Source organism: Rana temporaria, chromosome 3, assembly GCF_905171775.1.
Source record: "Rana temporaria chromosome 3, aRanTem1.1, whole genome shotgun sequence".
NCBI classification, from domain to species: Eukaryota; Metazoa; Chordata; class Amphibia; order Anura; family Ranidae; genus Rana; species Rana temporaria.
In genome coordinates this window covers 57043789-57055957 of record NC_053491.1, presented here as the reverse complement: position 1 = coordinate 57055957, position 12169 = coordinate 57043789, and the positions used below count along the sequence as shown (strand labels likewise).

The 12169-nt window shown below is 43.2% G+C and overlaps 1 protein-coding gene across 2 annotated transcripts in view; it reads left to right on the top strand.

Moving 5' to 3' along the window:
* Positions 1-12169, top strand: part of SLC30A4 (solute carrier family 30 member 4) — a 45058-nt gene that overhangs the window by 18540 nt on the left and 14349 nt on the right. Inside the window, exons 3-4 of one of the 2 annotated variants that reach the window (XM_040342615.1) lie at positions 361-514; positions 6224-6419. In XM_040342615.1, the coding sequence (XP_040198549.1) occupies positions 361-514; positions 6224-6419 (350 nt within the window). Of the gene's footprint in view, positions 1-360; positions 515-6223; positions 6420-12169 lie in introns of those variants that run through there. The other variant, XM_040342616.1, reaches the window with a different exon arrangement.

Sequence of the window (12169 nt, the reverse complement as noted above, 5' to 3'; positions counted from 1 at the left end):
GTTCAGCCTGCTGTGTTGGATGAAAAAAAGTGTATCGGGCTTTAATCTGTACGCCAATTGCACATCCCAAGCTTTCGTGGACAGTAGAAGCCGCCCTTAGAATGCTGTCTAATCCTTTATTTTTAGGTGTGCTGTGTAAATTGGAACACATGTAAAACCTATGGGTGGGGGGTTTATTAAACTTTCCAGCAACGGTGGAAGTCTGAAGTTTGTCATTGGGTTTTAATCTGCTTTTAATATAAATGTTTGAAGCTGTATATTGCCATTGTTGCATTGCAGAGAGCTCTGGATAGCTTTGCATTACTGAATCTACTTTTTTTTTTTTTTTTTCTAATGTGTGTTTTTTTTTTTTTTTTGTAGAGGTCCTGTCTGCCATTATTAGTGTATTGTTGGTGTACATTCTCACAGGCTTCCTGCTCTATGAAGCGGTGCAGAGGACGATCCATATGGACTACACAATTAATGGAGATGTAATGTTGATAACAGCAGCTGTTGGTGTTGCTGTGAACCTCATGTAAGTTACAGTAAAAGATATCTTTATCACATGAGTGAGTGGAATTCAAATGGACAAATCAGCTTTTGTGTAATACATTTCTGATCAGTATTGAACTTTATTTGGATTGAGCAGATGCCTATACTTGCAACTATTATTTCATTCATTAACTGTACGAGGGTATGTGTGCTCATACAAACAGTTTGCACAACGTTTGACATAAGGATATTAGTCCTCTATAGTACATTCTGTGGATGATTTTGGAGGGGTTTGGACATGAATGGTACTACTTGCCCTTGGCTCAATTTTGGATGCAGTCTATAGTCCTATTCTGAGCGGAGAATTATCCTCCCATGGTTGGCTGTTAAGGATAAGCTCCGGTGTGTTCGCAAAGCCAGCCAGGAAGTCTGCACCGCACTGCGATAATCACAGGCAGTGAGACATTGTCCCAATGCGTGGCTGCAGAGATCGGAAAATGTCTCGCTGCCAGTGATTAGCGCAGCGTAGTGCCAACTTCCTGGCGGGCTCTGCATGTGGGTTTTAAGAACACGTCGGAGCTCATCCTTAACAGTCAACCATGGGAGGATAATTCTCCACTTAGAATAGGACTATACACTGCATTCAAATTGAGTCAAGGGCAAGTAGGTCCCATTCATGTCCAAACCCCTCCAAAATCATCCACAGAATGTACTATAGAGAATTAATATCCAGCTGGGGGGCCGGCTACTGCAAGGTGTTGTTTCACCTTAATGCATTAAGGTGAAAACGCAAGGGTTTACAACAACTTTTACACATTAAAGCGGAGCTCCAGGCTCCTTCAGAAGAATTTAAGTCAGCAGCAACAAATACTGTAGCTGCTGACTTTTTTAATATTGGAACACTTACCTGTCCACCGATCCAGCAGTGTCTTAACCTAAGACGATTTTTTCAGTTCGCTCTTGGATGCTGCTGCCCGATCTCGGGCAAGGGAAATCGTGTGGCTCCCTACTGCACATGCGCAAAGCGCTCTGCACTTTGAATGGACCGGCGCCAGGGGAAGGAGGAGAGGGGCCGAACTTCCAGATAATATTGATGTGGTGAAGTCAGCCAGAAGTGGGAGCAGGGTACCAGTTGCATTGATCCCGCTTGGACAACTGTGACACCTTGGTCACACAGGCATAATTAACCATACACCCATGTGAGGGGGCCATGTTTGCCCACACAGGAATGCCCAGGTAATCTATGCATCCCAAGGCAATCCGTCCCATCCATGTCAATTGGGACGCATTTGTTGTACGGACACAGCTGCTGATTTGAATTTGACATCCACGTGGGTTTGTGTGTTTTCCGGAACCCGATTCAATTGACATGAATGTGACTGCCTGCATGAGGATGCATGAAACACCAGTGCATGCCCATGGCAAACGGGGTCCTTTGCACAGGTATATGTGTAAGTATGCCTGTGTGAACAAGGCCATAGTATGTATGTACCAGACTTGTGGGATTCCTGTAGAAGCTGCAAATCATTGTAGTAGGCACGAGATTTTTTTTTGTAGTCCCGACACTTATAGAATCGCCCATATAATAAGGCACCTAATCCCAAGTAATCAAATTGTGGAAAAATGGGAAGAAAGGGGATAAATTACGGTGCATATATGTAGGTGGTAATGATGAGAAAGAACAATTGTCTTATATAAAAAAATTACAAAAATAATTTTATTCAATACATAGAAATATACAAAAAATACATATTAAAACCTATGATTCGTTTGATTTCATGAATACCAATGGTCATCAACAAGCAGGATTGTAGTTAACTTGAGAAAACAGGAAGATCGCATTTCCCTACATGTTTCGCGGGTTCCGCTTCCTCAGGGGAAAACGACATCCATTTTTAAATTTATAACTAAATGGAAAACGTATATACATTAGCCATATAGAGTAACACATTCACACCATATGGATACAATATTGCATAAACAAAAGACATAACATTCTTGGTGTGAAACCTTTAAGGGAGGAAAAAAGGGACACTAGCAGGTGGTCCGGATGTTCAACAAAGTAAAGGCAAAGATACCTACAAGCACCCGCAGAAATCGACACTTAACGACCCTCCGGGGCGTGGGCTGAAGTGTGCAGACCCTTAGGTGGAATCAAGGGTAATTCCAAGGTGGGTCCCAACAGGACACTCTATAAAGGTTAATGCATGAGGTGGCGGATTAGGAGATTAAAATCAAGTAGAAAAATTCTAATCTAAAGAGGTAGATTTACAGAAATGAAAGAAAGCTTTATAACGATATCTGTTAATTTATAAATGGTTCACATCAGGAGCCATAGAGACAATTTTTGGAACAGTGTCTCAAAACAAATTACTTCAAAACATACAGTGAAAAAGCGAAAGGCAAGAAGGCAGTTGATGTATTTCTAAGCCTTCATCATCCTTGGCACGCCGAGAATGAGAGAGCTATTTTGCGCATATACTGCGAGAAAAATAAAATTCAAATATTAAATGCCCCTTACCTCCTTCCGGGGCAGATAAAAATCAAAAAGGTGGAATAAAAAAATATAAAGCATATAGGTTGAAAGATTTTTGTATAGTAGCAGCTAAAAGGCAGACAGATTTAATGTTATTAACCACTTACCCCCCGGACCATATTGCTGCCCAAAGACCAGAGTACTTTTTGCGATTCGGGACTGCGTCGCTTTAACAGACAATTGCGCGGTCGTGCGACGTGGCTCCCAAACAAAATTGGCATCCTTTTTTTTCCCACAAATAGAGCTCTTTCTTTTGGTGGTATTTGATCACCTCTGCGGTTTTTAGTTTTTGCGCTATAAACAAAAATAAAGCGACAATTTTGAAAAAAAATTATATTTTTTACATTTTGCTATAATAAATATCCCCCAAAAATATATAAAAAAACATTTTTTTTCCTCAGTTTAGGCCGATACGTTTTCTTCTACATATTTTTCATAAAAAAAAATCGCAATAAGCGTTTATTGATTGGTTTGCGCAAAAGTTATAGCGTTTACAAAATAGGGGGTATTTTTATGTCATTTTTATTATATTTTTTTTACTAGTAATGGCGGCGATCAGCGATTTTTTTTTTTTTTTATTTTATTTTTTTTCCGGTACTGCGACATTATGGCGGACACTTTTGACACATTTTTGGGACCATTGGCATTTTTATAGCAATCAGTGCTATAAAAATGCATTGGATTACTATAAAAATGCCACTGGCAGTGAAGGGGTAACACTAGGGGGCGGGGAAGGGGTTAAGTATGCCTGGGTGTGTTCTTACTGTGGGGGGGGGGGGGGTGGACTCACTAGGGGAAACACTGATCCTCTGTTCATACATTGTATGAACAGAAGATCAGCATTTCCCCTGCTGACAGGACCGGGAGCTGTGTGTTTACACACACAGCTCCCGGTCCCCGCTCTGTACCGAGCGATCGCGTGTGCCGGGCACACGCACGGGAGTCGGGGGCGAGCGGGGGGCGCGCGCCCCCGGCGGCGCGCGCGCGCCCGGGAGAGAGGAGGTCACACTACGTGCTCTCGCCCAGCCGAGCCAACTTGCCAACGTATAACGGCGGTGGCCGGTCGGCAAGTGGTTAATGGGATTTAAGTTGTTGTATAACCAGTATTCAAAAAGAAAAAATGATTTCTAGAAAAAAATTAGAAAAAAAAAAAGGGATTGCGATATATATGGAAAAATGAACCATAACATTTTTTGGTTAAAGCTTAAAAAGCTTATTGGTACTGAAATAGGAAAACCAGTGCTTTAAAAGACGGTTTGCAGGACATATGCTCAAAGGTATGTTGAAAAGCACAATCTAGCCAATGTCTGAAATAATGACAATGCTGCTAAGGTTTATATAAGAAAAAGACCGAAAGAAAGAGAACAAAGTCACCAAGTACAGATCGCTGAGAGAAATGGAGAGGATTGTAAAAATGTTAGTCAATGGGGAAATACCTGCCGCAAGTCTGTATCGGATGTACTCTCCCACCGTCACAGCAAAAGCCCACAGCTCCCTGCACACTCGGTGGGGTGTGATCTGATTTATAGGCAGTCCTGACCCGGCGTCTGCCGGGCGGGCAAATCGCAACCCAACACGGTGGCTGGCCACTCCCCAGCATCGAGCTAGACTACAGGAACCATCAGGCTGTTCGTTTGAATGACGGGATGACGGCCGTTATTGGTCAGATAGGGTAACCATGGCAGGCAGGGAAAGCAGAGCCATCTGGAGACGCCAAAGCTAAAAAAAAGGGGTACAGGAGATGTAACAATACACCCTATTAGAATAAGGCCAGATGAAAGGCGGACAAAATTCAATCGCTGGGCACTAATGGGCAGTCAAATACAATGCAGGGTTATGGTTGAGCCAGATGTGGGTGACTAAAAGGGAGATGCTAGGAGGATAGCAAACTCCCCGGGCGCCCTTGAGACCAACCCAGAAATGGCACAAAAGCATACACGTCGCCAAAGGGGGAGGAAAGGCCAGATAACAGCGGGGCAAACTAGGCAGCAGAACCAAGAGCCGGGCTCTCTGACCAAATGAAGATGCCCGGCACTTCTGCTGAAACGATAACGAACAGCCGGACCATCCGGTAGGCACCACTATTGTAGTGATTGCCCCCTACCTTCAAGGGCCGTGTTGAGCGGCTGCACTGCTGCTTACTGAAGACACTAGTTCACCTGCTCATTACGGGTGTCATTCAGGGAACACTTTCTCTTTTCTCAATAAATGCAAAACATTAACTGGATGAGGTAGCGTTCGTGGTCACTGCACCCCAGATGTTTTGGAACAACATTTCCAATGAGGCTTCACTGCAGAGTGCATTAGCATCATGGGAAATGTAGTTCCAAAACATCTGGGTTTCCAAGGTTTGCCATCGCTGTCCTAGGCTATGGGGATGTGTGTTTCTATTGAAGCACATAGTGTAGGAAGATCACAATTCTAGTCTCTGCATGCAAGGGTGATTCCATTGGCTGCTGCAAGAGTAACAGTCATGACACCAGCTTAAACTGGAACATAGGGAAGAATTAAAAGATGAACAAGCTGCATAATCAGTAAGGGAATAAATCGGCTGCCAAAAGTGCCTAAAAACAAACCTGCTTTATTAGTAATTTTATGGGCGCTACCTGTGCCTTCCTTGAACTTGGCAAACTGCATCAGGAGCCAGGAAAACAATTGTAGTAAAGCTGCCAGGAAATCTGAACAATAGGACACCACTTTATGTAGACACACAGATTAAACAAGTGCTTTTCTAGTTTATTAGTTACTTACAATAAAGGTACTATCTGTTTCTTAGCTCACCTATAAGAAAAACAGTGAAGAAAGAACCCTGTGCTCACTTTTTATTTAATCATTTGCTGGCATTTACTTTGTGTACACTATGTGGTTTATTTTGAATGGACTCCGGTATTGACCGTCTCATAAATAAATCAAAGTAAAAGGGTAATTGGGACTTTAAATGAAGCGCATTTATTTTTGTGCCTCCATCCCTATCTCTAGAAATAGGGGGGCGTTTGGGACTTTTAGAGGTGACAAACAACTTGGTAAAAAATATCTTGACATTTTTATTGTCGTGAACAAATGGCATAGCACCTTTTGTAGTTGGTACATGCATGGGTAATAGTAATTTTTATAAATCAAGGTGAAACTCGCTGAGCTCTGTAAAACATCTTTTATATGGACTTTCTTCTTCAGTTTCTGACTTTTTTTCCCTTTTTTTTTTTTTTCTGTCTACAGAATGGGGTTTCTATTAAACCAGACAGGCCATCCTCATTCCCACTCGCATTCTCATAGTGCTCCAACAAGTTCCTCTCCCAGTCCTCATGGACACAGCCATGGTAGCCTTGCAGTGAGGGCGGCATTTGTACATGCACTTGGAGATCTCGCTCAAAGCATTGGTGTTTTGATTGCTGCATACATCATCCGATTCAAGGTATTGGTCCCATCCAAATGTAGACAGTACATGCTTCTTGTTTTTTGTGATCAATTTACTAAGATAAATACTTTTTTGAGTTAAAATATCTTGTCATATTCATCTCAAAGGTAGTCAATTCACAAAAAAAATGTTATTTCTCAAATGCATTAAATATTTGTTTTGTGATGTAGAAATTAAATTTAACTTTTTTTTTTCACTTTTTTTTTTCTTTTAACCTCCCTGGCGGTATGATTCTTTCAGAAAAAACATGCTAAAAGCGGTACCATTATTTGCAAGGAAATTTGGCGTTTTATATTGTAGGTCTGTAATTTTTAGAAATAACTCACTTAAATCTGACCAAACCAGAGTTTAATAGGCATCCCGGGTATGACATTTTTTTTAAAAACAAAATTATAAATTATAATATAATAAATAATTATAAATAATTATAACAAATAATAATATAATTATAATAAAAAATATTCAATAATGTAATCAAATCAAAATCACTGAAATTTGCTCAGTTGCAGAATTGTCGCTGTCATTATTTTTTTTTTTTTATGACGAATTTCCCCACAAATCGCTATCGTACAATTCTGCAAGTGATTATAATTTATTATCGCTGTTTTTTAGCTGATCTAAAACTATTTTTGACATAAAGGGACACTTTTGGTTGCTATGGACAATCTACAGTTTGCAGGGAGAAAGAAACGTTTTTATTATATAAAATGACATGTAGGGCACTGTGCAGACCACTAGGGACAATGGGGGGGTGTTTTTTTTTACATACAGTACTGTAATCTATAAGATTACAGTATACTGTATGTAAAGTGTTTGTTTACTTTTTTGAATTTGGCGCCGTTCTCCGTCCCCGTGCGTCGTAACGTCGCAGGGAACGGAGATCGGCGGCACAGGAGGACGCTGTGTGAATCGAGCGAGGTCCCGCTCGCTCACACAGCGCGGTGGCATCGCTGGATCCAGGGACAAGGTAAGAAAACACTCCCTGTGGATCTAGCGAGGCGAGCCCGAGTCTGACTCGGGGTTACCGCTCGCAGCAGGAAAATCTAACCCCGAGTCAGACTCGGGAATACCGCCAGGCAGGTTAATGAAGGCTAACCCTGCACCAGAAGGCACACAGTAATATTGTAAAACTATAAAAACATTCTAGGGAGCTTTCATTTACAAAACAATCTACTTCTGATGAAATGTTACAATTTATTTTCATTCCTGAGCTCGGGAGAACATATTCACACGGATACATTGTGTGCTTTTCACTTCCAGGCCAGTGCAGAGTTCCTCTAATTCTTAGCCCCTGTTCACACCAAAAAAAAAACATTCCTGCACTTCTCTTTTTTTGCTGATTTCAGGTGCAACTTTCATAGATATCTGTTCATGAAGTTGTCAGATGTCAGGCAAGTCGCACCTGAAATTGCACTGACCTGTGGCTTTCAAATGTTGTGCTACTTCGAGTGAAGTAGCACGACTTCTAAGTCTCATTCAGTGTGAACCAGGGCTTATTTTGCACATTTTTAAAATTCCGCCAGCAAACACCTTGGGATAAATAATGAATGTGTTTTTTACTGTTAGCCTAGGTTCACATTGGTACAATTTAGCACAGGGCTCAAAATTTCAAGTCCTGAGCCACTAGCCAGGCCTTAAAAGTTACTCGCCACCAGTTGCCCCACCCAACACATCCCATGCCCTACCCCTAAGTCCGCCCCTAAACACGACCTTGTAAATGATCTCATGAAATTACACTGTTAAATATTTTAAGCATAATTACGTTCTAAAAATAAATATTAACAACTTTAACAATAGTAACATAAAGTATATCCGTACCCATCAGTGCAGCCTCCCTGTGCCCCATCAGTGCAGCCTCCCTGTGCCCCCATCAGTGCAGCATGACACAGGAGAGGGACAGAGGCTGCTGACATGACGGGGGGGGGGGGGGCGACAGAAACTGCAGACATGACACGGGGGACGACAGAGGTTGCGGATATGACACGGGGGGGACGGGACGGGACAGAGGCTGCGGACATGACACGGGGGGGACAGGACGGGACAGAGGCTGCGGACATGACACGGGGGGGGGGGGGGCGGGACGGGACAGAGGCTGCGGACATGACGGGGGGAGGGACAGAGGCTGCGGACATGACGGGGGGGGGGGGGGACACAGAGGCTGCGGACATGGCACAGGGGGGCGACAGAGGCGGACATAACACATGAGGGGGACAGAGGCTGCGAATATGATAGTGTCCTCCTCACAGTGGCCTCCTCCTCTGTACACCATTATATAACTTCTCCTCCACATCATCAGTATGGATCCTCCTGTGCCCCTTTCACCTCTCCACAGGTCAGAACAGCTCTGACCTGTGGAGAGGTGAAAGGGGCACAGGAGGAGGACAGCATACTGTTGATGTGGAGTAGAAGTTATATAATGGTGGCCAGAGCACATCAGTCTCTGTCCCTCCCCTGCATGCCATGTACCCCCATCCACATTTACCTTTGTACCCCCAATTCTCTTTAAATCTCTTCATGGTTCTTTCTCACCTGATGACAGAAGTCACAGAACTTATTCATCACAGTGCAGTCTCCAGCTATCAGACCCAGCACACAGCCACAACACTTCACTCGGCTGTGTGCTACACGGGGCTGTCAGGCGGGGGTGGGGAGGGAGGAACACAGAGCACTGCTCTGCTTTATTGCCTGTCTCCAGCTTCTGACAGAGGGAGAAGCGGGACGAGTGGGCTTAAGCATATGAAGCCCGCAGCTGTCCCGCTCTCCTGTTATAATGTGGCCACTGTTTGGAACCAGCCCTGCCACTCGCTATGTGATCGCTTCAGCCAGGAAACTGTCAGCCTGGTACACCCCCTGCTCCTCACTCGCCCTGGACTAAATTCCACTCGCATTTTGCGAGAAAAGAGTGGAATTTTTGAGGGCTGATTTAGCATGTCAAATCGCATGCCGCAATGGCACAGTCTGCATTAGTACGGCGACACACCGATTACCCAAAGGTAGCTCCTGTACTACTTTTGGCCATGTTGGGCGATTTGTATAGACATCCGTGTAGGAATCTGCACAAATGTCTGTCAAACTGCATTGCCGGATTTAAATCATGCGAGTTCAACTGAACTTGCACCATTTCCAATCTGTAGCAATGTGAACCTAGGCTTGATGATTGATCGTGTGTGTGTGTGTGTGTGTGTGTGTGTGTGTGTGTGTGTGTGTGTGTTTTTTTTAAATTTGAACTAATGTGCTGTATTTACCTCACATTCAATATTTTACTGATGAATTGACTTTTATTATCTCGCGCAATATTTCCAATAAATGTGTCACGTGAACTTCATATCTCATTTGGTATCCTTTTAAGAATTGACCCCCTACGGCAGCAGGGCTTGGCCATATTTTCACTTGTCTAAACACTACCAGTGTTTTTTTTTTTTTTTTTTTTTGTTCAACCCACAGTTCTTGTCAGAACAGCTGTACGAATGATCTGACGTTAGTACAGCGATCTTTCCAACTGAGCTGTTGTGTTCTGACAGGGGGACCAAACACACCTCCCCCTCCCCCGCAGAACATTTCATTGGCTGAGAGCGCAGATTGGGAGTCTGCTGGTTTTCCAGCCTTAACCACTTAAGCCCCAGGCCATATTGCTGCCTAAAGACCCAAGGGGTTTTTACAGTTCGGGACTGCGTCGCTTTAACAGACAATTGCGCGGTCGTGCGACGTGGCTCCCAAACAAAATTGGCGTCCTTTTTTCCCCCACAAATAGAGCTTTCTTTTGGTGGTATTTGATCACCTCTGCGGTTTTTATTTTTTGCGCTATAAACAAAAATAGAGCGACAATTTTTAAAAAAATGCATAATATTTTTGCTGTAATAAATATCCCCCAAAAACATATATAAATTTTTTTTTTCCTCAGTTTAGGCCGATACGTATTCTTCTACCTATTTTTGGTAAAGAAAAATCGCAGTAATCGTTTATCGGTTGGTTTGCGCAAAATTTATAGCGTTTACAAAATAGGGGATAGTTTTTTTGCATTTTTATTTTTTTTACTACTAATGGCGGCGATCAGCGATTTTTTTTTTTTTTTTTTTTTTTTTTCGTGACTGCGACATTATGGCGGACACTTCGGACAATTTTGACAAATTTTTGGGACCATTGTCATTTTCACAGCAAAAAATGCATTTAAATTGCATTGTTTATTGTGAAAATGACAGTTGCAGTTTGGGAGTTAACCACAGGGGGCGCTGTAACATTTAGTGTTCACTTGGTGTGTGTTTACTAGTGTAGGGGGGTGTGGCTGTAGGAATGACATCATCGATCGGGTCTACCCTATAAAGGGAATCACACGATCGATGCGCCGCCACAGTGAAGCACGGGGAAGCCGTGTTTACACACGGCTCTCCCCGTTCTTCAGCTCCGGGGAGCGATCGCGACGGAGCTGCTAAAAACAAATAGCCGCGCCGTCGTCCCGGATCGCTCCCCGAGCGGACCCGACCTCCGCATGTACGGGGGGGGGGGCGGACCCCCCACCCACGTCTAGCAGAGGACGTACAGGTACGTACATGTACCTGTCCGTGCCATTCTGCTGACGTATATGTACATGAGGTCGGGAAGTGGTTAATAAGGCTTACCTGTAGGTAAAATGAATATCCCCATTTAGGAGATCTTTTCCCTGTATGCAGCCAGTGACTTCACTGGCGCATGTGCTCTGAAGGTCCAGCATACCTTGCCGGATCTTCAGAGCTTTGTGCCGAAACCGAGGTTTCCCGCGCATGCATGGGAGTGACGCCATTGCGGCTCCGGCCAGTCACACAGCCAGAAAGACCGGGGGAAGATGTCCGCCTTATGGGCTGTGACTGTGTGCTGCTGGAGCGTTTTGTTCTAAGGTGACTATTCCATAATGTGCTAGTATGCAATGCATAATGGCACAATATACAATTTGCCTTTTACAGGTGTGTTTATTTTGCCAGCCGTGGTTTACCACCCCTTTTTAAAAAGAAAACAAATGCAGCCATCACATCTAGTAATTGGTAAGCTGCAGTATATTAAATGTTTTTTCCTGGGTTTAAAGGATAAGTTCATCTCTTATAAAAAAATATATATATAGATGCAAATATTTTAGCAGAAAAAAATGTGTATTTATTTAAAATGTTCCTGATGGAGCCTGCAGAGCATTGTACCTGTGATTAGTAAAGCAAGTCCTACAGCTTTCTGCCCTTCTCTCTGTACAGGCTGTCAGTTTATATGCTGCAGGGCTTGTGCATGAGCTAGAAGAGCGGTCATCATTGCCCTCACTGTTCACTGAGAACTACAAGCCTTCTGCCACGGTGGGAGATGGGACTTGTAGTTCATTCATTCACATAACTCTGTGAATGAATGGCAATGTTTTTCAGGGGGGGGGGGGGGGATGTTGCCTCTTGTATGTTATACACTGTGTATGGATGTGACATGCTTCAGAAGGTGACCTTTAATCAGCCCGGAGAAGAGTGGCCATCTGTCTCCAAACAGTACTTTCTAGTTGAGTGAATCCGATAGGTTTACTTGAGGCATAACTGTTCTCCCAAATACATTAGCTGATTTATTATACATAGGGTTTAAAACAACTTTGAAAATAAAACCTTTTGCCTTTCATCATTAAAGGGGTTGTAAAGGTAAAAACATTTTTTCCCTAAATAGCTTCCTTTACCTTAGTGCAGTCCTCCTTCACTTACCTCATCCTTCCATTTTGCTTTTAAATGTCCTTATTTCTTCTGAGAAATCCT